Source organism: Panthera uncia, chromosome F2 (genome assembly GCF_023721935.1).
Source record: "Panthera uncia isolate 11264 chromosome F2, Puncia_PCG_1.0, whole genome shotgun sequence".
NCBI lineage: Eukaryota > Metazoa > Chordata > Mammalia > Carnivora > Felidae > Panthera > Panthera uncia.
The window spans coordinates 47,231,182-47,259,002 of record NC_064812.1 but is presented as its reverse complement, the minus strand read 5'-3'; the positions used below and the strand labels follow the sequence as shown (position 1 = coordinate 47,259,002).

The window sequence follows — 27,821 nt, the reverse complement described above, 5'->3', positions numbered from 1 at the left end:
CTTTTTTTGTTGTTACATTGGAGAGGTAGATTTTTAACTACCTTACGATCAGACATTCTGCTTCTCAAGGAAAATATTGCCTCTTTGGCAGAATGAAGGCATTTACTGGATTTCCTACAAGGTTGACATATTCTGGAGCAAGTGGAAAGAACTGGTCCTTACTGACATTGTACTTGGCAGAATGCAGGGGAAAATATCAACAAGTCTGAGTTAAAGACAGAGAAGCTTTATAAATAAAAAGAATAACCTCAAAGAATGTTTACAGTTGGAGATGACTTTACAGACCATCTATTCCAGTAATTCCTCAGTGAGATTCATCCATCCATCCATCCATCCATCCATCCATCCATTCATCCATCCATGCAATGTCTGTTTATTACGAGGCTCTTATAGCCAGTCACTGAACTTGGAGCTATAGATACCAATGAAGGAAACACACAGATTCTTGCTCTTGTAAAACTGATGGACCAGCAGAGGAAATAGACACTAAACAAATAATCCCATGAAGAATTTTTAAATTACATGCTTATTCTTAAAAGGAAAACTGTAGTGTCTAATGATTTTTTAACATTTTTATCAAGCTAAATTAATACCTGCTTTTCTAACACCCTTGGACTGGCACACTGTTACTAATGGGAGTGCACTATTTTTATTGTTCAGATGTATTAAGATCAGAAAAAAGGTTGAGAATCCAGCCTAACACATTTATTTTACAGGCCAAAAAAGTGATGTTCTTAAAACACACAACCAGTTGCTAATATATTTGTACAACAGACCAGGTATTTTAATTCAATACTCAACTTGCTATTCCAAATTGACTCTCTTAATAGTACACATTTACACTCTGTCTGGCTTTCAGAATTGCTGATGATTTTTTCCTTCCTTCCTGCTTTATCAAGTAATCACTCCACATTTATTATTGGAAGTGTTTATTAATTAATCCACTGTATTCTGCTCATGCCTTGTTCATTGTATCCTCAGTAATCAGGTACTCTTTAAAATTTATTAACTAAAAAATCAACTATATTTTTGTCTTATTAGAGTCCACAAAATTCTACTTACACATTTATATTTTGTATCTTCTATTACAACAATGGTTAGTAAACTTGGGCCACCAGCTGCTGCCTGTTTTTGTAAATAAAATTTTATCAGAAGGCAGTCACACCTATTCATTACATATTGTCTAGTCTGCTTTCACCCTACAATGAGAAAGTTTAGTAGTTATGATTGAAAAGCATATGATCCACAAAGTCGAAGGTATTTGCTTTGCATCCTTTTACATTAAAAATGAAAACATTAATTCCTTAAAGCCTGGATTTTCTTCATATAAATGAAGGCTCCACTTAGATTATTCAATAACTATTGTTCATTGGGCTAATTATTGTGCAACATTGATATATGCTTGGAGAATACTTCAGAGATTTGGGGAAAAAAAACTCATGAAGAATTAATATTTTCCATATTAGATGCTGTGGTGTAATGGAACATTCAACAGCCTCGAAAGTAGATAGGACTAAGGGGTGATAGCCCTGCCAATTGTTAGCTGGGAGATCTTGGAAAAGTAAAACCCGAATCTTCCTTTCCTATTGTGCACATAAGGTACTAACACCTCTCATCCAGAGCTCTTGAAATAATGAGGGATCAAATGTATAATATATCCATGCCATACCCAGATCATGGTACCCAATAAGTGGTACTTATTGTATAACACAATATTCCATCGTTCAAATTTGCTTGCTACCAATTCAAATAAATAATATCGATAATACATGATTAAGTACACAGATATACATTAGTGCCAATTATTTGGATTAAGTTGTAATTTCTGTATTGTTTACAGTCTGGTTACTCAAGAAATTTGAACAAATGGCCAACTCTGGAGGTCATATGGCTTTTTGCCACCAGCATTTATTTTTCCAGGTTTTACAACATCATCTAGTAAGCAGAGAGTTTTGAATACTTCCGCGAATGTGGCAGCCATTGCATTAGTAGCTTATTAGATTTCTCTTCGAGAAAGAACCGAGAGCGCCTGGGTGGTTTAGTCGGTTAAGCGTCCAACTCTTGATTTTGGCTCAGGTCATGATCTTACAGTTGTGAGATCGAGCCCCGCATGGGGCTCCATGTTGAGTGTGGAGCCTAATTAAGATTCTCTTTCTCTCCCTCTGCCCCTGCCCCCTCTCACTTTCCCTCTCTCTCAAAATAAAACAAAATCTGAAAGAAAAAAAGAAAGAAAGATGGAAAGAATGAAAGAAAGATGGGAAGAAAAAGAGAAAGAAAAAGAAAGAAAGAAAGAAAGAAAGAAAGAAAGAAAGAAAGAGAAAGAAAAAGAAAGAAAGTGAGTTGGTCTATCATATGAAGGCCTTTGGATCTGATAATTGGGCCAAGAAGTCAGCTAAGTGGCTTTGGCGGGGCCAAAGCCATGATACTCTTCTTCAGCAGCTTCCAGCCAGTGACAGAGCATGGCACATCCTAGATCCTGGCCATTTCTGCCCTACTTGAGACTCCTCTAACGGACAGTCTTTGCTATGGAGCTCCCTATTTGGTTCTCCAAGACTCTGTCACATCCACAGCACAGTCCAAGGCTTTCTAGGCCAGTCTTGCCTTTTCCCTCTTTGCCTTCAGAGGTTTATTTCTTTTCTCGATCTTTATCTCACTGTTTGCTTCCCAGGGAACTCAAACTGACATGGTAAATAAAAGGATATGATTAAAATTTTGGATAATGAGAAAAAAAATTAGACACAGGTTTCACTGATGGGAAAATATTGTAGTTTAAAATAGGAACAAACACAGCAATAATAAAAACACACCATAGACTTTTGGATTGTTATAAATAAGCAGAGGTATATTATCAAGGGAGTTTTCAAATATTATATGTTTAGTCCCTTGGTTTAGATGATGACTTCATGTCAATATATAACATAAACATTAATATTCAAATTCTTTGAATATTTAGAATTCAAGAAAATAGCACAATTCACATGCTATGAATCTATTTTTATGTGTATCAAGGGCCACTGAATGTAAATTTCTTAATCTGGTGTAGCTCTTTAGGCATAAATTTCCCATTACCTCCCATAAGGAAATAATCATTGTAATCATCTATTTATAGTAAAAGATCTTTTAGTTATTCATTGCACTATGCAAGAAAAGGTGTATTTCTACCTCAAATGAATTTCATTAGCACTCCCTAAACCTTTCAAGAGTGAGGATTTGCAAGTACCATTAAGAAGTTGCTGGTTTACAGGAGTATTTGAAATAAAGTAAGAATGTAAATTACATAAATAATGTCTTAAACGGCTATTTTCTTTGCCATCTTCCAGTGCCACATGTTAGACACCTCTTCTTTTTTAATGCATGTGTTTTGAATGACTGCATATTCCCAAACTTTATTATCCTGCTCTTTTACACCCTAGATAATTTACTTCCAATTCTGTAAGCGATTTTTGCCTCTTGAAATGAAGCTGTCAAATAAGTACTGCTTAAAATTATTAAGTCATAGCAACAATATGAATTTTGAGACTTTTCAACTACTTGATTTTGACTGTTACTGATTTTGACAACACCGGAGACTTCATTTTAAAAATTATTTTCAGTTGAGAGAATTACACCAACTCCATTTTCAACATAGATTTTTGATATTATTATCCCATAACCATTCGGCCTGAATATGACTAGTAATTGAGAATATCAACATCTGGCGTGATTGTACTCATAACATGTTACTCTATTATGTTCAATTTACCTGAATGATGTTAAGATAGCTGACCAGCTGAAATTGAGGGGTTTGTACATTGGCCTCACATTCTAATACAAGCAGCTACACTGAGTACCTTGATTAGTAAAGGGAGACATTATGTCCTTTTTAAAAACAATAACACACCCATGCATATGTGAGGTAGAATGAAAAAATCCCTTAAACTATTTACCTACTTACTTATACCTGTTTAATTACACACAAATTTGAGGGCCCTTAAAGGAAAAGTATGTGACAACACAGTAAAACATAACTAAAAAATAAACAAAAATAAGAAGAGGGAAATTATAATACAGAGAGAAAATAATATAGAAAAGCAAAATAAAATAACAATGATGAAATTATTTCAAATGTGGGCATCAATCTATTTTATAGCCATTCCAATAAAAATACTTACTAGAAAATACATTCTAATCATTATAAGCAGCAAATTCTAAGATTAAATTGAAATTATATAATGTTTTAAATATATCTTCAGTAAGTGGAACGAGTCTATATTAAGACTTAGTTAATTTCTCAATCTACTATTCTCAATGACACTAGAAATGTAACCAAGAAGAGAGGTTGCTGAGAAGGAGGCATCCCTGCTCATAAAGGGGACACTCTGCTTAATTACCACTGGGCTCAAGTAAGGGACTGAAACCAGAATAGTATTAATTTGGATGATTATAATTAACACACTGTGGAACATTGAAGGAATAAAATTTTACTACCCAGAGTCACCAGAATACTTAAATTTATGAAATAGTTGAACTATTTCAACATAAACTGATGTGCTTAGTGAAGCTGTTTTTTAGTAAAGCTGTACTGTGGTACCACTGACATTCAATAAATAGCACCTATTTCAGTACATAATTTGTTAAGTTTTCACATATGTATGTATATGTCAAAATATCAATACAATCAAGATAGTGAATATACTGATCACCCTAAAATTTCTCATGCTCCTCTGTATTCCCTCCTGCTCAATTCTCACCTGTCCTCAGCAACTTTCTGTCACTATAGATCAATTTGCATTTTCTGGAGTTTAATATGAGTACTATTTTTTGTCTGAATTATTTTACAAAGCGTAATTATTTTGAGCTTCATCCATGTTGTAATGTAAGTTAGTAATTCATCCTTTTGTATTGCTAAGTAGTATTTCATTATATTGACATATCAGTTTCATCATCCATTGATCAGTTGAGGATATTTGAATTATTTCTAATTTGAGGTGATTACAAATACTTATGTTTTGAATATTGGGGTAGATATCTTTGGACATATGTTCTCATTTGTCTTGAGAAAATACCTAAGAGCGCAATGGCTGGTTCATACAGTAGCTATATATTTATGTTTTAAAGGAATTATCAACACTTGGCATGATCAGTCTTTTTAATTTTGGCCATTCTAACAAGTATGCAGTAGTATCTCATTGTGGTTTTAACTTACATCTTCCTAATGACTGATACTGTTAAGCATCTTTTTATGTGGCCATTTGCCATCCATATACCATCCCTGGTGAAGTTTCTGCTGAAATCCTTCACTCACTTTTATTGAGTTGCTTATTTTCTTTTTCAGTTTTGAGAGATCTTTATATATTCTGGATACAAATCCTTCATATATATGGTTTGCATAAATCTAGTCATTGGCATGTCTTTTATTCTCTTCAAAGTATCTTTGAAGAGCAGAATTTTTTTTAATGTTTACTTTTGAGAAAGAGAGTGAGAGAGCTCATGACTAGGAGAGGGGCAGAGAGAGAGGGAGATAGGGGAGACAGAGAACCCCAAGCAGGTTCCATGCTGTCAGTGCAGAGCCTGATGCAGGGCTTGAACCCATGAACTGCAAGATCATGACCTGAGCCAAAATCAGGAGTCTGATGCTTAACCAACTGAGCCACCCAGGTGCCCTGAAGCGCAGAGATTTTTAATTTTGATGAAATCCAATTCATTAAGTTTTCTTTTATGGATTGTGATTTTGGCATCAAACATAAGAAATTTTGTCTAAACCAAAGTCACATATATTTGTCTCTTATTTGTTTCTAGTTGTTTTATACTTATGATTCTACATTTAGAGATGTTAGCACCATTTTTAGATAATTTCTGTATATGGTGCAAAGTTTGGATTAGAGGTTTTTTTTTTTTTTTTTTTTTTTTTTTTTTTGCATATGGATATCCTATGTTTTCAGCACCATTTGTTGAAAAATTATCTTCTCTCCACTGAATTTCCTTTGTACCTCTGTCAGAATTACTTGTCTATCTGTTCTTAGTCTGTTTCTGGACTCAATTCTATTACACAGATTTCTTTTAATTGTTTATGACAATGCCACACTGATTACTATAGGTCTAAAATAAGACTTTCAGTGTTTAATTAGTGTTCTAGAAGTGGTTTTGTCTATACTAGGTCCTTTGTATTTGCACATGAATTTTAGAATCTGCATGATAATTTCTACAAAAAGCCTTCCTGGGATTTTGATTGGGACGGCACTTAATGTTCAGATAAATTTGGTGAGAGTTATAATAATACTGAGTCTTCCACATCAATAAGACATATTTTTCCATTTATTTGTCTTCTTTACTTCATTTAGCAAAAGTTTATAGTTTTCAGTGTAGAGATTATTCATATATCTTTTGGATTGATCCCTAAGTCTTTGATAGTTTTTGATGCAATTGTAATTTTTTTCTCTTAAATTTTCAATTCATGACTGTTTGCTTCTATGTGATGGGAGAAAATTCTCCATAGGTCACCTGATTTTCAGCATGTCTGGTGAGCAGAGGCAATGACTGCCTTTGTTCTAGACTATATTTCCAAATATATTTGTGTAGCAAAAACAATCTTGGGTTATAGAGTGTGTCTCCTCCACAGCAAAGGAAAGATTTGTTTATTGTCCAGTATAATAGAGAAAATGTTTCCCTTTGGGATAAAATTTAAGCAGGCTTACTTCTCATTATGAAATATTTAGGTTCTCTAAGCTTGTGGTTTCTTTCCTACAATGTAACTGATTACATGTACAGGTGTCACCTGGCCCTCTTCATATCAGCCTTTGAGAATCAGGGGTTTAGGCGAGTCATACAAATGGCTATACTCTGGCTACACTTTTGTCTCTGTCTTTTTCTCTGACCCAGGAATCTTGTGTTTCTACCAATATCCATGCAAGTGAGGCAGGCCAACATGGGAGCTTACAAATAGGATAAAAAACTCAGACCCCTCACAGTTCCTGTATAGAAATACAATTACTTTTTGTATAATGATCTTATATCTTGTATACTTACTAAATTCACTTGTTCATTATAGATAATTGGTTGATTGCATCTGATTTTCAACAGTCATGTTGTCCATGAATATAGTTTTATTTATTATATCTCTTTTTTTTAACATTTTTAAAAATATTTATTTTTGAGAAAGAGACAGAGTACAAGAGGGGTAGGGGTGCAGAGAGAGAGAGGGAGACACAGAATTGAAGTAGGCTCCAGGCTCCAAGCTGTCACCACAGAATCTGACACAGGGCTCAAACTCATGGACCATGAGATCATGGCCTGAGCTGAACTCAATGCTTAACCAACTGAGCCACTCAGGTTCCCCTCTCTTGCCTTTAAAAAAAAATGTTTATTTATTTATTTTGAGAGAGAGAGAGAGAGGGAGGGAGAGGCAGACACAGAGGGAGAGAGAGAATCCCAAGCAGGATTTGTGATATCAGCACAGATGCCAACGCGGGGCTCAATGCCACAAACTATGAGATCATGACCTGAGCCAAAATCATGAGTCAGACACTCAATCGACTGAGCCACCCAGGCGCTCCTCTCTTGCCTTTTTTTACACTACATAAAATCTCCAGTACAAAACTGAATAAAATGGACAAGTGTGACATCCTTGTCTGTTCCCAGTCTTATGGGAGAGGTTAGATGCTGTGAGTTTTACCTCATCGGGTGAATATTTTTGTATCCTTATTGGAAACAACTTGATTGCTTCAGGTCTTTCAAGATTTGTTAGGTAGGAGTGGAACATGTTCCTTCTATGATAATCATTACCCACTTCTGAGAGAAGACCTTTTTCAGTACTCTATCCGATGCCCATGGAGGGGTGGCTGGTGGGAATAAGTACTGTTAGCTCTGTGTAAGAGTCAGGAACTCTCCTGTTTCATCCTATGAAGTGATTCTTACTCTACACCTCAGTAGTTTCCCGACATACATATGCTGACCAGTTCCTTCTCCCATATTTTAGGGAGTTCCTCTGCTGATGTGTGCATGCTCACTCTGTATACCTCTCTCCTTGGCATTGCTTTGTTCTGGGCACTGTAACCACCTTGTTATGCTTTGACTCTCTGCTCTGTTACCCTCAACTGAGACAGTCTTCTGAACACCACCTGGACCACCCCCCCCAACTTGTTCTATGGCCTGGAAACTTTCCCCAAACAGGAAACTGGGACCCGGGATCATTTCTCTTTATTTCCTGACTCTCAGGTTCACTACCCTTTGTTTCTTGCTGTCCAGTGTCATGAAAATCATTGTTTTAAATACTTTGTCCAATTGTTGGTGAGTTTACATAGGAGGGTAAATCTGATCCCTATTGTTACATCTCAGCTGGAAGCAGAGACACGTCAATATATTTTGATACACTATACTTTAACAGACCAAAGAGCAAAGGTTCTGTTAAGAATATCAAGTTAATCACATATTTAGAGAATAAGTTGCTGTTGTTTGCATGATTTTATAATTTAGGTACTGACAACTCTCACTGCATATGACAAATTTGCATACATAAAATTTGGCCTAAAGTTTGGGCTGTGAATACGGACAGAGATTGGGATTTGAACTTTGTTCTTTATTCGTTCTATAAATCTTTGTGTACTGTTTACTATATCCCAGGTATTGTTTAAAACAGAGGTCAGCGAACTAGGACCAATGCCTGCTTTTGTACAGCCCATGCTCTAGGAAGAGTTTGTTTTTTTTTTTTTTTACATTTTTAAAGGTTAAAAGAAAGGATATGTAATAGGGGTGGCATGGGCAGCAAAGCCTAAAATATTCGTTATTTGGTCATTATTGAAAAAGTCTGTCAATCCCTGATTGAAGATACAGGGAATACAGCAGTAAAAAAGAAAAAAGAAAAAAAGAGTTGGGGAGAGAAGAACTTGCCCTTATGGAGCTGATATTCTAGCGGGAAGGATACCCATGAGCAATAAATCGGTGAAATGTATAGTTTTTAGATGGTATGTAGAGAATTAGAGCAGGGAGGGAGATTGGATTGCTAGAGATGAGCTGTAGACTGCTTCATGGCCCACTGAGCAAAATGAGGAGGATGGTTTTGGGATGAGGAATGATTTGATCCCTCGGAAAAGTTGGACTTTTTGAGGTGATCAAGGATATAAAGAGATGGTGGCAAGCTGGAATGGTCACTTTGATTGTGATTATTGTGGTGAGGGTAGCAAAGGGGGGGTGTATTAACTGAAGTCCAGAATTCTGGGGCCTTAACTCTCCTGCCAGCGGGGAGGTGGATACTAGGGAAGGGGGTGGTCTTACCGCGGTTACCCAGAGCTTCTGGCTCCCCTCTGGGAAAGCAATGGTGATTGGAACAGGGGAGCTGCAGATTCATGGCTGGGTGTAGAGAAGGTTTCCCTGAAAGTACTGTGGAGAGAACACTAGAGGGAGGAAGCACCACAACAAGGTCCGTGGACCGACAAGAGTTCTAAGATCAGACATTTCTTGATAACCGGCAATATACCAGAAGAGATCACTGGCAAACACAACATGCCAGGAGTTGAATAAATTTGTGACACGAAGCAAAGTTATTCCTATTGCTAGCGTCGTGACATCAGAAACACCATACTGAGTCACATCATATTCACCTATACTGTTTTCATTCAAGTGTTCGTAGAGCACCTACTATGCACCAGCACTGTTCTAAGAACTGAAAATACAGTAATGTGCAAGGAAATACGATAAATCTCTCAGGTAATTTACATTTGAATGCTAGAGGTGACTTAAACTTTTTCCATACACTGTGTGCAAGCTGGAAGGCGTGACTTTAAAGAGGGTGGACAGAGGGACATTCTGAGGAGGTGCCTTTTCTGTTGGCTGTTGAAAAACTGAAAAGGAGGTGCCCATTCCACAAGTGAATGGGTGAGGAGAAGCAAAGTGAATAAAGGTGATAATGCCCTAAGGCAGTAAAGAGCTGTCAGAACACTGATTTATGACTAGGCCCGGTTCTGCTCAGGCAGTTTTGTCAGAGAGCACTAATGATTCTGTGGTGAGACAGGGCCTCTGGGGACAGCCTTCAAGCTGAAAGCTACCTCGGGCTTATTCCTCCTTTCTTTCTGTTGTTATTGCTCATAGGACCAAAGAAAAGTGTAGGGGAGGGGAATTTCCTTCCAAAATATCATGCCCCGAAGATTCAGAACCTTTTGCCGCTATCTTTTCTTTGTCCACAGTGGTGCAATGTACCTGCACGTCCACTTCATTTACATGCTTATTGTGGATAGCAGGAGGGCAGTAAGATTACCAATATCATACTAGTAAGAGTAATGGCTGACATCTATCGAACGCTTATGTGTGCCAAGTGACTCACATGTAGTAATTAATTCAGTCCTCAAACTAATTCTGAGATGGGGAGTAATGCTAACCCCATTTTTCAGATACAGAAACTGAGACAGAGAGACTTGCCCAGTTCATACGGCTAGTAAGTGTTAAAAATTGGCAGTGTGCCTGCAGAATCCTCATGTACTTATAACTAATGTTCTACCCCGCTTTTCTCCAGGAACGAACTGTAAAGAGAAAATAAATTCCAGGTATTAACTTTCATTTCATATGGATAGTTTGGATCTCCCTTAAAATATTACAAGTGTTTCTTATACCCTAGGTTTTCATTATTCTCATAATTACTAGTTCTCATCATTACAAATTCACCTAGTTTGATCCCGGGAATAATTACTTTTCTTGGGGGGGGGTGTTAAGACCCCTTTTCTTCTCTTCTACCTCCATCCCTGTTTAAGCTTCTTTTCAGTCCTTTAAGCTCTTGCTAATATACTCAATCAATCAATCAGTCAATCAGTCAGCAATCAATCGATATGTTCTGCACCCTAGTTCTCAGTTTCAGCTCAAATATCTTTTTAGTTTGTTTCAAAATTTTATTTAAACTCCAGTTAGTTAACATTTAGTGTAATATGGGTTTCAGGAGTAGAATTTAGTGATTCATCACTTACATAACACCCAGTGAGCATCCCAACAAATGCCCTCCTTAATGCCCATCACCCATCCAGCCCATCATCCACCCACCTCTCCTCCAGCAACCCTGTTTGTTCTGTATCATTAAGAGTCTCTTATGGTTTGCCTCCCTCTTTTTTTTTTCTTTCCCCTATGTTCATCTGTTTTGTTTCTTAAATTCATTAAATACATGAGTGAAGTCATATGGCATTTGTCTTTCTTTGATTTATTTTGTTTAGCATAATACACTCTAGCCCCATCCATGTCATTGCAAATGGCAAGATTTCATTATTTTTATGGCTGAGTAATTTTCCATTGTATAGATATACCACATCTTCTTTATCTATTCATCAGTCAATGGACATTTGGGCTCTCTCCATTATTTGGCTATTATTGATAGTGCTGTTATATAAACTTAGGGGTGCACGTGCCCCTTTGAATCAGTATTTTTGCAACCTTTGGGTCAGTACCTAGTAGTGCAATTGCTAGGTTGTAGAGTAGTTCTATCAAATATTTTCTCACAATTCTGTCAATCCTCCAACTCAATCTCTTTCCCTATGTTTCCCCCACACACTTATGATTTATTGTTTTGGGTGCTAGAAAGTTTTGAGGATAGAATACCAGGCACTTGACTAAGTTCACTTTACCAGGTAATCTCACTTTTGTATGGGAGGCAGTTAGTATTTGTGCAATTAAAATTTGTCACTTAGGTAAATAACAAGCAATACATTTTATTGGGTGAAATTAATTGGGTGAATTTTATTTTCCTACTCATGAGTTTTCTTAGCCTTTATGAGCAATTTGTTAGTTTACTGGAAACTATTTAACACACTTATTAAATCAAGTAAAGCTAAAAAGATTATACTGTATATGAAAATAAGAAGTAAAATAGACTTCATTTTATAAAAACAACAAGCAATTCCAAATACTCTAAAAAAAGAAAAAAAACCCCACAAAACTCTTTAGTTAATGGAAAAAAAGGGCTTTTTAGTAATTAATCAATTGATTCATTCATAATTTACCTGTTTTTAATGTTTAATTTTCTTTTTTATTTTTGAGAGATAGAGAGAGAGAGAGAGAGAGAGAGAGAGAGAGAGAGAGAGAGAGAGAGAATGAGCAGAGGAGGAGCAGACAGAGAGGGAGACACAGAATCTGAAGCAAGCTCCAGGCTCAGAGCTGGAGTCCAGCTCTGTGTCCAGCACAGAGCTGGACATGGGGCTCGAACTCACAAACCACGAGATCATGACCTGAGCTGAAGTTGGACTCTTAACCAACTGAGCCACCCAGGAGCCCCGATAATTTACTTCTTGTGCTTTTAAGCCAAATCTAAAAATTTTAAGAAATCACACAATGCTTTCTAAATTTGACTTATATATGAGAATGCCTTATAAGAAAACAAATTAGAGAGTTAAACATGATCATTGATTTTACTTCATTTATATTTCCAGTCAATATATACAGTTCATTTCAGAATATGAATAAGATACCTAACCTCATTCAACAGGTTTTACTTATTCGTTTCTATACGTGCTATAGGGCCCTGCACAAAATGACCAAAACACAGCAAAGCAAAACATAGGAAACATTCCTTACCTTTAAAGAAGACAAAATTCCCATCACTGTTTTCATAAACTGCATCGATACTAGGAGGCAAGCCCCGCCAGAAGTAAGTAATTTGCATGGGGTACCCATCCATCACTCTGTTGTTTCTCACTCGCCAAAACCACTGGTCCTATAAAGCAAGCAAAAGTATCTCTCAACAAACAGGCAGGCCTTCATGGCATTTCGCTGTGCAATGCTGTAACATTTCCAAAACTAAACTAGTGTCATTTTCACTGTCTCACATCAAAGCAAAGAAGCATCTAATTAACTTGCTTACAGTGATCACAGGTATTTTTGGAGTTAACCACCAAATCTCTAATCCACACAGTGTGATTAAAAGATAACATAAGAATATTTAACTGTAGCATTTTACATTGTCTCCAGGGTCTTTTAGATGGAAAACCAGAAGTAGCACAGGCAAGTCCCTGCCAGATTTGTGAATTAAGTCAGTTTTCCTGAATAAGAGAGCAGCATATGGATATGTATGCATTTATAGACATACACAAGATCTCACACCTAAAATGCTGGAGATGGAATAAAGAGGCCATCCTTCTTGATATGCCTACATTATACACATTCCCCCATGTAATTATAAATAGAGTCCTCTTTCACCTTCAAATATGTTCTGGTTTGGATGATAAATTATATGGTGACCCTAAATGAACAAAGTTATCATAAAAAAAATCATCACAGTGATTCCCATCTGGGTCAACTGCCTCTCCTATATACTCTCACAATATCCTGACTTCACTCAATCATAGCATTGGTCATTTTATATAAAAAGTGTCTACTCTTATCTCTAGTGAAAATACGTGACTTACCCCATAGCAAGTATTTATAAATGTTGTTGAATTAATCATTAGCTTGCACACAATATGTTTTGCCATAAATTCTTACTAATGGCAAAAAATTTTTCAAAAATGCTGTATTTGATTACATTAAAATATTTTCTATTGAAAATTTCAGAATAAGACTTTTCAAAGTGCTTTAACATTGGAAAAACTAAGGATATTCTAAACTATGTTATTTTACTTTATTTCAAAATTTGTATTTACAGACAACATTTCAATTGGAAGTTATATATTTATACTTAGATAAGTATGTTTTACAAAAATACTTCCAACTCAAGTCTTCTCTGCTCTCCTTCCCTTACTTATATATTAATAAGTGATTTATTATAGGGCTTTCCCAATCTTTTGGCTAATAATTGTTTAGCCTGACTAGATTTTCTAGGATTTGTCAGTTATTCATATGGTCATTCACACACACACACACACACACACACACACACACACACATTCAACTGAGGATTCTTGGATTTCAGGTGGTATGATAAAAATGAATTTTTCCCATCCCATCTAAATGAATCCAAATATAAAAATTTTCTTAGGATCTTTGGGTAATTGTACTTCATTCTAGCTATCCTGGGCTGTCTTCTCTACGGACGTTGTGATTTATAAAGAAGGAACTAGTTTAATTAACATCTCTAAGTTCATATCCTATTCCTGCTTTGTCTCTTAACAATGGTCATCCTGGTCAAGACACTAGTCATTGGGTTATTACAAACTAATAATTGACTCATAGTATAATTACTGTTTTAAACATAAAGAACTTTCTGAGGACCTGGCAGATTGGTTTTTATTATTGTTAAAATTGTATTGAAACTAGTTATCTTATTTTCCTTTACAATTTTGTTTACAATTTCAGTTCCTGCTCTTTGTTTCTTCTTCAGACTTCAGCCATATTATAGCTTTAGCCACACATCTCTTTCCTGCCAACAGGAAAGAGACTAACCTCTTATATTTAAGAGGTTAATATAAGAGATTAACCTCTTATATTTTTAACCTCTTCTTAATAATTTTTTTGGTGCCAGGTAGCTGGAATTAATACATATCTTGATTAAACAGACTTTAAAATCCAAAGTTAGGCCATGAAAAGATTGATTCAGGGACATATATGTGGGCATGAAGATCCAGGGCTTACTGCTAATAGTATGTGAGCAGAAGATATTCTCATAATTTAAAAGAAAGCCAGCATTTTCATCTAACTACCACAAGAGCTTTTCATTAAAACTATGTCAATCTCCATATAAATTATTCTTAAATTCTATCTATCTATCTATCTATCTATCCTAAAATAATAAAGAAAAATGGCTAAATACCTACTGGACTCAGATAAAGAAATAACTGGCCATGGTTATTTATGGAACAATGAAATGGAAAGCTCTCTGAGCTGAAGGACAGAAAAACATCAGGGAAAAAGCCTGAACTGTATTCCAATTTTTCTCAGACAAGCACTTCACGTTGTTCTATCTCCCCAGTACTGAGACACGGCCATGGCTCTTTGGGACAGACGTACGCTGCTGTGTGAAGACAGGAACGTAGCCTCAACTTGCCACTACTATGGGGAAAAAATGTAAATTCTGCCTCAAGATAGGCACAGTCCATTTGCAAACATTCAGAAGGTAATATGGAATCATAGGTGAGTTCAGAACAACTTCTCATTGACAGCAGCCTTGGCAGACAGTTATATAAATTGCAGATATTCACGTTGTGCTTCTATTCCACTTATCCATGTCTTCTCAGAGTGGTAGAAAGCAATGGTACAAATAATTTGCCAAGCATTCTGTCACAGAGGATGTAAACATGTCACAGTCACTCTAGGTTGCCATTTCAGAAATGGGGCTTGCGAACGATTTTGTAGAAAGAGGATATTTAAAATGGTATTTAAGTCTCTATGCAAATTTCCCTTCTAAGTGAAACCTCCTCTCACCACACTACCTAAAACTGAATTCTCACACTCCACCCACCCACATGTGATTTCACTCCCCTCCTTTATTTTCCTGCACCATGTCGATCACTGTTTTAGCACAATGCATGTTGTATTTGCTGTTCATTCTCTCTCCACTAGAATATAAACTCCATGATGGCAAAGACATCTGTCTTTGTTCATTTGTGGTTTCCCGTTTCCACAAAAATGCCTTGCACATGGCAGAAGCTTACTAAATATTTCTTGAAAGAAAACGCGTTTATGGAGGAAAGGACCAAGTAAAGGTAAGTTATCCTTTTAGAAGTCAAAAGCTATGCAGATGTCACAAGAATACAAATGTTCTACTTGAATAGGCAGATGTTTAGTATATATTCCATTATTTTTAGAAAGGTATGATATACAAAGGTGTTTGAACCATGCAGGAAAGAAACAAACTGTTTCACCCTTCCAAACAATGTACGTTTTGTTTTGGTCTTTGGTGTAAGGGGAAAGAAAGAAGAATCACCGAGCTCTAAATCTGTTGTTTCTATCTTGCCACTGGCCTTTTTTTGGCTACAGCCCTTATAAAAGGGGGTGGAAGGAGTGGAAGTATACCCTAAAAATAATCAAAACTAGCACATGTGCAATGTCAACTTATAGAAAAAAATAGCACTTAAAAATTACCAAGGAGGAATTCCTAGTTAAACACCAATATTACACGTTAGCTACAAGTTTACACAGATTTTTTTGTTCCGTATAGCATGGGATCCAGGCAGACCACCTTGTTCACACAGATAACAAATACACAGAGTACTACAGGCTATATACCACGAAGCAATAACACACATGAGGAACTGGGTTTGCTTTTTTTTTTTTAATCCCCTTTAAAATTCTGGTTTTTTTTTAATGTTTATTTTTGACAGAGAGAGAGAGAGAGAGAGAGAGAGAGAGAGAGAGAGAGGACGTGAATGGGGGAGGGGCAGAGAGAGAGAGGGAGACACAGAATCGAAAGCAGGCTCCAGACTCTGAGCCCTCAGCATAGAACCCGATGTCGGGCTCAAACCCACCTCCCCCGACATCATGACCTGAGCCGAAGTCCAATGCTTACCTGACTGAGCCACCCAGGAGGCCCATATCTCTTTGTTTTTTTTTTTTTTTAAATGTTTATTTATTTTGAGAGAGAGAGAGAGAGAGAGAGAGAGAGAGAGAGAGAGAAAGCATATGAACCAGGGAGGGGCAGAGAGAGAATCCCAAGCAAGCCCCATGCTCTCAGCACAGAACCTGATGCGGGGCTCGATCTAATGAACCATGAGATCATGACCTGAGCCAAAATCAAGAGTCAGACGCTTAACCATCTGAGCCACCCAGGCGCCCCTAAAACTCTGTCTTAATACAGGCATATTGTTTGCTGACAACTATGGAGAAAAAGGATCCTCCTGCTGTCTGAAGAGGGTGCTATTTTCAGACCTTTTAGAAACCAATTAGTAGACCTGATCTACTTTTACCTCTCTTCTGATACATAGATTCGTTATTTAGCCAACAACTTGATGTAAATCTATGAATGCCTCGTGTGTCTAAACTGAACATTACAGAAGGCATCATTGGTTCCTCAGCCCTCGCCTGCCACTGTGGGCTTCCTCCAGCCTTCACCTCTGAAATAGCATCTGAAACCTCTTGATTCCTTGCCATCTTCTCTGTCACCATCCTACTCCGAGCTGCCACTGTATTTCACCGAGATGACTGCGATGCCAACTCAAAGCTCCCGGTCTGTCTCCTCCTGCATCCAAAATGGAATTCAGACTGGGTCCCTGCCTCCAGCCCGTGCACAACCACTGCAGGTCCCTTTTGTGCTCATGATGTTTTAGTGACATCGGCATTGTTTCAGTTTCTGATAGAGGAAAGCTCTTTTCTTCCTTAAGACTTCTCCTATGCAGTTTTCTCCACTTTGAATGTTCTTTCCCTTCCTCACACACTTCATCCGATGAAGTGTGAATCATCTATTCATTTTCAGCTGAAATTTCCTTTGCACAAAAAGGTCTTACCTGCCTGCTGACTGAAATCAGGTGACCCTGTTATACTGTTTCATAGTAGTCTGTAATTTCACTTCACAGCACTTACACAATCTGTTGCTGTATTATCAATTTTAAAGTGGTACAGTCTTCCCCCTGCTCCACTGTGCTATATGCCCAAGTAGGGGCAGTATGTTTCCTTAACACTGAAGGATCAGCTTTGGGAGCTATGTCTGGCATATTGTAGGAGACCTACACACATGCTTAAAGAACAAATTCCTCTATTTTTTCATCAAACCACCATAGGATGACTAACATATATCTGAGATTGTTCAAACCAACCTAACTTCTTAATAGGAGTATCAGACTATTTATTAAAATGATATTCTTACCATGGAAACTCACCAGCTATGGGGGGGGGGGGACAGAGAAACACGTTTGTCTATACATATAGATTTGTTTACAAGCAATCATGTACTGTTTCTGAGTGGCCTAGAGAGTGTCTGGGAAATCTGATGTCCAAAATGAACCTGGTACCTATGAAAAAAAAATCAGACATGTAGTAATAGTGAATGAGAGACAAAGTCATGGCAATAATAAGGGAAAGGGCAATTTATATGAATGTTTAAAGGGGAGAGGAAGAGGTGGTGGCTTCTGCTCTGTTGGTAGGCCTGTATTTCCTTCTCCTGCTTCTCAGGGCAGAATGAGATGTCTGAGACACCAGGTGAGTGCTCTCAACCCTGGACCCACTCTTGCTAGCCAGACTTACCAAGTGGTCTCACAGGACTGGAGGTTGGGAGGGAGCAGTGCATAGGAAATTATGGAATCTGGGCAAGAAGGAGCCAGCAATGAGTTCTGAGCCTTAGACAGACATCCAAATGTTTACCATCCTAAGCCACCGCTTGTTTGAAGGGGCAAGAGAAATGAAACGGAAATTTGAGAAAACGATAATTGATGGCCGTGCTGGAGTTACACAAAGGAAAAGTATGCTTTGGTACAGGTGCCCCATTCAACTGACCCACTGCCTTAGATATACTTCAAAAGCACACAGTGAAAGCAAATGATCACAATTTCTTATACAATTTAGTATTTAAACATGTTTAATAATGCCACATGCTTGACCAAGCTCATACATAATTACTGAATCTACCGGAATAAAAATTGATAATGATAAATGCCAATTATTAGATTAATTTGTTCACTGCTAGCAATGTATATTACTAAAAATCAGCCCATAACTTAGCTGCTGTTTTTTTAAAAAAGCTTATTATATTGAAGTAACTGTAGATTCACATGACAGCTATAACAAATAACAGATTTCTTATACTCTTGCCTAACCTTCCCCAATGATAACTCTTACATAATATCAAACCTAGGAAACTGGAGATTGATACAATCCACCAATATTATTAAAATTTCACATGCACTCCTGTGTACATGTGTGTATTTGTGTTTATTTTAGCATTGAAAGTGTATCATTACAATACAGAAATATGGGAGTTGCCACCTTAGCCAAGTGATCAAGATTTGTATCAGTCATAAGGCAACTTTGATATTATGTGCCCCCTAATGTGATACATAATAGAGTAGCGAGGCATTGAAAGGCACAGAATCGTTTATGAAGCACACACAGATAGAAGTCAAACATGTTTAAAATAGAATGTAATTGAGCTTTTACACCTAACTTCTTCCAGTTCATAGGAATAAAGGAATAAGTTAAATGACATTTAAAGGAAGCAATCAAGCACATTCCAGAATGTGGCATGTTTACAGGAAAACTGGCCTGGTCTCAGCAAGAAAAAAAAAAAATCATGGGAAAAGCCTGGGAAGAATGATGAGTTAAATATCTAAATAGACCTGACAACCAAATGCAATGCATGGGTAATCCCTAGATCCTGTATATTTTTTAAAATGTTTATTTATTTTTGAGAAAGAAAGAGAGAAGGAGAGAGAGAGAGAGAGAGAGAGAGAGAGAGAGAGAGAGAGACCCAGAGGATCCAGAGCGGCTCCCCACTGATAGCAGAGAGCCTGATGCAGGACTTGAACTCATGAACTGTGAGATCTTGACCTGAGCTGATGTCAGACACTCAACTGATTGAGCCACCAAAACTTAGATCCTATAGTTAAAGATGAAGTTTGATGATATCAACAACTTTCCTTCAAAGGTTTAACCAAAAGCTTGGGCAGTCATGTTGCATGGCTCACATACACACAGAAGATACAGGCAAACACTAACAGTTGTTAAATTTAGATGTTAAGTGTGCATGTATTCATTCTTCCAACTTTTCTGTTTTTGAAATTTTTCATAATAAAAAGTTTAGAATATACACTCATTTAAAAAACCTGAAAATACATAGGCAATTCCCTTATGATAAAATATTATTATATTATCTTCATAAGTATTTGTGATGGCTAAATAGCATTCTGGCTAGCAAATGTAAGATTAGTAAGGCTCCATTCTAGCCATTCAAATTTGCTATTATAAATAATACTGCAACCAACACGTTTATGCTTTAAAAAAGAAATGAAACTATGTTCCGTGCCATTTAATTGCAATTCATGCTCCATTCAACAGTAACATATGTGAACTAGAAATGTAAAAATCTCACCTTATAAAACCATAAAAATATATTATAAAGTCATTAATTTGATTTTACACTAAACTATTGTATTCAAATTTACTGCCTGTACTGAGAATTGTAAAAGGTATTGTAGTATTTAAAGAAAGAGAACAAGGCCATTTACATTTAATTAGCTATATTTCTTTTTCAACATTGGGAAAGAAAATTGGAGGAAAAAAAATCTAAGGGATGCTTAATAGATGTATCTGGCAAAGACAATGCCATTCTGAGAAGTTTTCATTATCTTATCACAAGAGCTGACACAAACCGGATTTTGGTCTATAAACCTTAGGAGAAAACCTGTTCAAAGCCACCACTAAAATGCACTTTTTCGCCAAGGCAGGCATGAATTTCTGCAATGATTTTGCAAGCACAATTTTCAGGGCTCATCAGGCAAAGATGAACCAGATGTGATTCTGGGAGAAATAACGCAGCAGCACATCTTGACATGTCTGAAGAGGGGCAGAATATGCTATCCCCAAACGTGCCACTTCGGCATGCGGATATTTTCAGCTGAAGGCAATCAAGACCCAGCAGATTCAAGACAAAAATTCACCTCTCTCTTAACTACCTAAAAGAATTTAGATAGGGGGCCTGGTGCAAAAGGAGAGATATTACCAGAGGTAACTTTTTATCTGAACAACCAACACATATGGCAGGGCAAACATCTAATTACCAAATACCTGCTTTTCTTATGTCCTGTGAATGTCCCTCTTCCCCTTTGAAGAGGTCTCTTATTTTCATGGAGCTCTATACATATAGAATTAATTTTCTTTTCCTCCTGTTAATCTGTCTTATGTCAATTTAATTATCAGACGAACCAAAGAACCTACAGGGAAAAAAGGAAAATTCTTCCACCTCTATGGGTCAAATCACTTTGGATAGTGTCTGCATTTTAAAAATGTTCGAAATACAGACTCACTATGATAGGGGAAGGAAGTAACATATTAACAGGTGACTCTTCTAAATCATTTCAAAATTCACAATTCTGGAATATTCCTTAATGTCTTGAACTATTTTCAAAGAAGAATCTGTGACAATTAGCATCTGGATTTAGAAATGTAAATTATTTTAATAAATAAAATATATTTGTGTTTCAAAGGAAAGGAGATATGGCATTTGCGGAATATTTTGTTTACTACTTGTGCTAAATGTAGACAACACCTTTTATAGTCTCTAAATGGTAAAAGAAAAAAAAATCCTTTGTTTTTAGATTAATTCATACTGAAAAATCTAGACACCCAAAGGTTACATGATATGTCAGCTATGGGTCACTCTTTTGTTAATTAGTATTTCTTAGGTCCTGACATAAAGAATACTAACTTTTAAAACTTAAAAATTCATAATTATTCATCCATAATAGAACATATAGTAACATAAATATTTACAGCTTTTAATCCATTTATATATGTGAATAATGAATGGCAAAGAAGCGTTCGTGTGCCACAAATGTGGTTTGGTCCTAGAACAGAAAGCTCCGAGGTGAGAAAGATGTGTGTGTGTGTATGTTGACCCTGCTTTCTTTTTAGGTCCTTACACCTTTGTACTGGTTTCTTCTTGCATTTACTCTTGTTCAGAAACCACTTTGTGATGGTTATGATGCAGAGAAGAACAGTGTACTAAAAATGTTTCATCACTACACTGCATTTAAGGTAAGGAGCCTCAAATTCCATATGTAATTGCACCGCACAGTGCTAGGACCTTTTGCTTCCTGGCTCCACAACCCCCCTTCCCCCAACACACACCTCCTTTGGGATCTAAGGATCATGAATATTGGAGGAGAGATCTAAATTTCAGTTCACATATCATATAATTAAGTGTTGAAAAATAGAAAAGGTTTCATTCCTCCCACTGCACTAGCAGTTTTAGCTTCCAAAAATATGAACTCTTTAAGAATGTACATTCAATCTAGAGGGGAGCAGAGGCAAACAACTAATTTCAAAAGACTGTGAAATGCTGTTACTGCTGCCTCTGTGAAACAGAAACTACCACTTAGTGAATATAATGAGCCGGAAAACAGCTGTGTCATTAGCACACCTATCAAGAATTACCATCACTTTAGTTTTGACCTGAAGAAAGATGTTTCATTTGCAATAAAAACTATGTTCCTGCTGAATCAAGTATATGGCTATTTTTACTCAAGGTACATAGGGCGGTGTATTCAATTTAGTTTTTAACTACCCAATCTAAAGTGGTCTTTCCTCAATTTTTTTTCTCTCAACTCATCAGGTTTTATTTGCTTCACAATACCTATTGTTCTCTGAAATCATCTTTATTTGTTTGCTCACTTGTCTCTCATCAGAGTATGCACCTCATCTATCTTATTCAAACATTGTATTCCTCAGCCCTGGAACAGGAGCCAGCATGGGGTGCTGAATAAGTGTTCAAAGATAGAGAAAACCAGGCACTGGAAGACAGAAGACATATCAGCAAGTCTTTTCCTCAGTCTGGATGCAGGGGGACTGGTTGGTCAATATTTAGTTTAAGCATCCCCACGGAAAGGCTTTCTCAGGCCCTCTTTACTACCCCTCTAAGCATCATACATCTACCAGCATACTTAGACTATTGCATGGAAATTATCCATCTGCCAGTTTGTTTCTAGGTGTTACTCTCCTTCCCATGAGTATCATTATCATTCTTTGCTTTCTCTCTGTCTCTCTGTCTCTCTCACTCTCTTTTTAGACTTAATTCAAGCAAGCTTTACTACCTTGGGGGATATTTACTTAAAACAAAGCCTCTATTCTCCAAGGACTATTCCTGCCCTTTAGGTAACCTTTCTGTTTATTCTCATTGCATTTTGTAGAGCAGGGGCGGTCAGTATGCCAGGACACGGTCATGCCATGGAGGGTAGGAAAGAGACGGTTCATGGTATCACATAGGTATAATCAGAGGGTTGAGCTAGTGCTGTGGAGTATTATTATTTTTGGCTTCTTCTTCGAACACAAAAGGAAACTCACTGAGCTCAAAGAATGTGGGTAGTGCAGACAATCAGCAATAAAAATAATGCACTGGGCAGAAGCAAAGAGTCATCAACAGACTCCACTAAAAAGCTCTGAGCAAGTGCAGAGGCTTGGGGTGTGTAGGAGGGTGGGGGTGGGGGGCAAGGAAGGGCAGCTGATGCCCAGGAGAGAATGTGCCAGAGGGAAACGTCTTTCTCCTTTCAAAGGGACACAAAGTTAGTTGTCAACAAATTAGGAGTTTAAGGCCTATGTTGAATTAGAGGTTTGCTCCTAAGAGATAAGGGTAGATTGGGCAGAGAACTCCCAAGGAATTACAGAGCAAAAAACCCTGAAAGATTCCTAAGTGACTTTGTTTCAGGGTTCAGGAGCACTTGTTGCCATAACAGGAGAGACTGATCCTCATTACCAATGCCTAATTACTTTATGCTAATATACTCCTGAAAACATTCCTTCTGTTGCCAATGTTTTGCTGTGGTTTATTTACTTGAAAACGAAGGTCAAAAGGTAACTGCCCTTCCTTAAACTCAAAGGAAATCCTCAACAAACAACCTGATGTGCCATAAAATAGTGATGGAGTTCTCAGGCAGTCCGTGGGAAGTCAGATTATCACAATCATTAACAAATGGAAAGCACTATGCTACTGGTTCATTTCTATCAAGTGAAACAAATATGAATAAGCACTATCTGCTTACTTTTGAGGGGAAAAAAAAGGAGAAAATTCTCCCAAATAAAAATAAGTAAATAACTTTCCAAATCACTCAGCCAAATAATGGAGCCCTTGAACAACTACTATGAAGCCAAATAATTTTTGAAAATTATTCTAAGTAATAAGGAGTCTCATGACAGAAGATTAAATATAGTATATAAGATTTGATGTTTTGACTAAATAAAGAAGTTTAACATGGTAATATTTTTGCATAAAAGAGATAAAATGCCTCTCACTTGGCTGGAAGATTTGTAAATTGAGAGAAATTTCAGAAGCTTCTGACAGTGAAGAGGTGAAGAAGGATGTGTTGACTGGGCTTTCACAGGAAAACTTTAGGGGTACTATGGAAAAGGAAGTTAGCACACATCATACCAAAGGAGAGTACAAAATAGTCTATGTCCCATCAGGTTAATGGTGATGATGGGCAAGAGAGGACATATCTTCTGGGGAGAAGAGGAAATGAGGTTTGAACACCAGAAGTGTAAGTGGCACATGAGGGTGGGTGGGTGCTCTAGGAGGGGTGGGATGGTAACTAAGAGTGGTAATTCTAGAACCAACTGCACAGAATGCAATATGAAACAGCAGCTTGATGGGGCATCCAATGCCAAAGCAATAAAATAGAATATATAGGAAGACAGACATAGAAATGATGGAGGAAATGAAGTGAAAAGAAATGCAGAATTAGAAGCGTCTGACAGAGATTGTGCTATAGCTGGAGAGGGTTAGAAAAGAAAGCATTATTAGGATGTCAGGAGGGAAGCACCTTGGCAGTGTCTGGAGAAAAGAAGGAATTGAGTTAGATAAAACAGTAATTGGTAAATAAGGAAACACACATTCCCAAGTGAGGATTATCAAGTGAACAAAACAATATTGCAGATAATAAATAAATAAATTAGGTGTTAAAGACTGATAAAAATACAAGTGTCAAAAAAGAGAAGATGGGTTTATGTAAAATACTTAATGTGAAAAAATCCCTCCCTGCTCAATATAGCCTGTGTTTCAAGTGCACATTTATGCTATGCCCATTTAAAATTTGTCTGTTGGGGGATATTGATGAAAGTTCCAGGATAATTAAGACTATGTAATCCTGCCTGTATTTCTTCATGAGGATTCAAATTGACATGGAAGTAAGGAGCAAAACCTGTTTAGGTGAGCAACCTGATTATTTAGTTGAGCAAATTATTTTTTTTTTCTGTCTTTTGCTTATATATGAAGACCAAAATAAATTCCTATTTATCTTTTATGCAACGTTTCAGAGCTTTTCAACTTTTCTTGAATTTTATTGTGTGGTTCAAAAAGAATTTGCAATTGTAATTAGTTTTACGGACATAATGAATATAGATGAATCTCACTTTCTGCTACATATTTATTCCTGAAAATTTCGTTATTGATTATTTTGTGAAGAAAACACCATTTTAATAGAACTAAAAGGGTTTAATATTTAAGTGAATGATGTTAAAGAAAAGAATCATTTTAGTTAAATCTTATAATCTATCCAAAATTAAATAAAAACAATATAAAGCCATTGTTATTGATACAGTGTTTCTAAATATTAGACATTTGTGCCTTAGATTTTGTATCAAGCAATATTTAGAGCATTATTTTCTGAAAGGAGAACTGAGTTAGCGAGCTATCTTCTGCATAAAGTGAGTGAGTTGGTGATATATGGTCCAGCTCATGTATCTTTTAGTCCTCAAACTCATTAGTAGAAATTATCCATTATTTGATAACAAAAATTACTTGCATATTCCTGTTATAACTAAAAATGCGTTCACAAGATATATTTTTATAGAACTTTACAAAATATGCATTGCTTCATTCAATTCCAAAGCCAAAGTTGACAACTAGAAAAAAAAAAAAAAAAAGACGGCTTTGGGTAATATTTTAATTATTACTAGCTTTAGTGGTTTGAATAGGTCTCATATGATCTAGTTTATATAAAACTAATATGACTACCAAATGCCATTCTCAAGCATGTATATTTGAGTTCAGTCTGCCAAGCTAGAAGAAAAAACATAATCTATATTGTTTCTGGAAAATCTTGGAAATGAGAAAGTCTTTCTTCTTTTCTATTAACCTTACAAAATGCATTATCGCCTACAGTAACTTCACTTTGGGGCAGTAAACATTATTGCTTTCTTTTTTTTTTTTGGACATTATTACTTTTACTTTCATAGCTGATTTCTATAGCATTATTTTTTAAGATTAGTAATAATCATAATTACATAAAATATTCATTAGTATGATAAAAATGAGATATTTTCTGCTGCTAATGACCAAAAAATAATATAGATTATTGCTTTGCAATATTTTTGTGCTATCATTCATTCATTCTTGTTCATGATTTCTTTTTGTTTTTCTTTCTTCCTTCCTTCCTTTCTTTCTTTCTTCCTTTGGGGGGGGGCGTTTAACAACAGTAATACCTACTTTTTATTCCGAAGATCTTTTCAGATTTTTTCTTCCTCAATCAGATTCCATCACTACTTTTTTCTTACTAGTCAGAAATAGCGGAAATTATGACCGTGAACACAAAACACATCAGAGGAACAGAGACTAATGCTTTTCAATTTAATAGCCTTTTGTACATTGTTCTGGTTCAGTTCTTCCCTATGTAGAGTATTGCACCATTACCTCCAAAGTCAAAGCGAGTAAACTATATTTCAGCCTGTGCCAAAGGAAAAACAAATGGGAAGTGTGGTGGCAGCAAAATGACTAAATTCATTATAAACATGCTGTGCTTGCGACATGCTTTTAACCAATAAAGTATAAATTAAGATATAAATGCTTCATTTTTACCTCTTATACTCCCAAAGATGTGGCTTCAGAATTTTAAGGAATTAATTAATTTGTATGGTCCGAAACACTGATAAATTATTGAAGATTAATTCTCTAGACCTGCTTTGTCAATATGGTAGCCATTAGCCACATGTTACTATTTACATTTAAATTAAATTAAGTATAATTTAAAAATCAGTTCCTCAGTTGCACTAGTTACATTTGAAGTGCCTAATAGCAACATGTAACTAGGGGCTACTGTTCTGGAAACCGTATCTCCATAAAGCATTTTCAGCATTGTAACAAGTTTTATTGAACAGTGCTGCTTCAGTCCTTGATGAACATTGTGATTTTTTCCCCCACATACTGATTTGTTTCAAGGCTTTGGTATTGCCAATAAAATAAATTCTTAAATGCAGTAGTGGTCCAAGACTATACGAAAATGTTGAGTGAGACAATCCTAAGGCCCCAGTGTTTCTAGAGCCAATCTTTAGCAGAAACACTATGACTATTGATCAGGAACTTGGAATCTTTCTACAGCTTTGTTGGTAGAATCAGCTGAAATGTGAATTGTGGTATCCTAAGTAGAGGTGCCATGACTACAACTTTCAGCCATAAAACCTTAATGTTATTTAGAAGCGGGTCTAACTGAAATGTTATTTCCTCGTATCTTTGCATCGCTAGTCACTCTTGCTGTTTAAGCCTGAATGAAAATGTCACCTCTTCAGAAGATCCTTCAAACTACAGTATCCCCTTCCCACCTGCCCCAATGCCTAACATCTGTCATATTGCTCTGTTTCATTTTCACCACTGAATTTATTGATTGCTTCTATACTTATGTATATTTATTTGATTTTGAGTGTATCCTCCTCTATTCAAATAAAGCTTGTTGTAGGAGAAGGATTTTGTGATGTTCACTGCAATATCCCAGATCCTAGAAGGCTTCCAGGCAAGAGCAGGAGCTTATAAACATTTATCACACAAATAAATCAATGAATGCATTAGACAAGAGATGGAGATTAAAGTTATCCACGGTGGAAATGTGCTTTTGTAAAATATAAAGGCATTTTTTTTTCCAAATAAAAAATACATTTGCCCTTTTCCCCCAATTTAATCTTTATTATTAATATTTTCCAAACTTTATTTTGAAATGTAGTAACTTCAAAGTCATACTTTACACACAAAATTTTCCTTTATGGAAGTTAAGTAAGAAGTTAGCCTGTAATAGATGAGACTGGCCATCTGGAACAATAACCCACTCAGGAAATGGAGGGTATTTCTTGGGGAGCCTGGGGATTCAAATCTATTGAAGAATGACCAGGGTATGTAAGTCTCAGGTCCTAACTGTTCTAAAGAAATCCTCTATAAGTGGAAGTTTTAAAAATGGGTGACTCTGACTGTACATTGTCTAGAAAAGAGGGTACAAATAGGCAGATTTTGGTGAGAGGGACTCAATACTAGGGGAGGTATG

At 36.5% G+C, this 27,821-nt stretch overlaps 1 protein-coding gene across 1 annotated transcript in view; it reads right to left on the bottom strand.

The window, feature by feature from the left end:
- MMP16 (matrix metallopeptidase 16) overlaps positions 1-27,821 on the bottom strand; it is a 290,123-nt gene that overhangs the window by 30,820 nt on the left and 231,482 nt on the right. Inside the window, exon 7 of the mRNA XM_049633175.1 lies at positions 12,523-12,661. Within this exon, the coding sequence (XP_049489132.1) occupies positions 12,523-12,661 (139 nt within the window). The remainder of the gene's footprint in view (positions 1-12,522; positions 12,662-27,821) is intronic.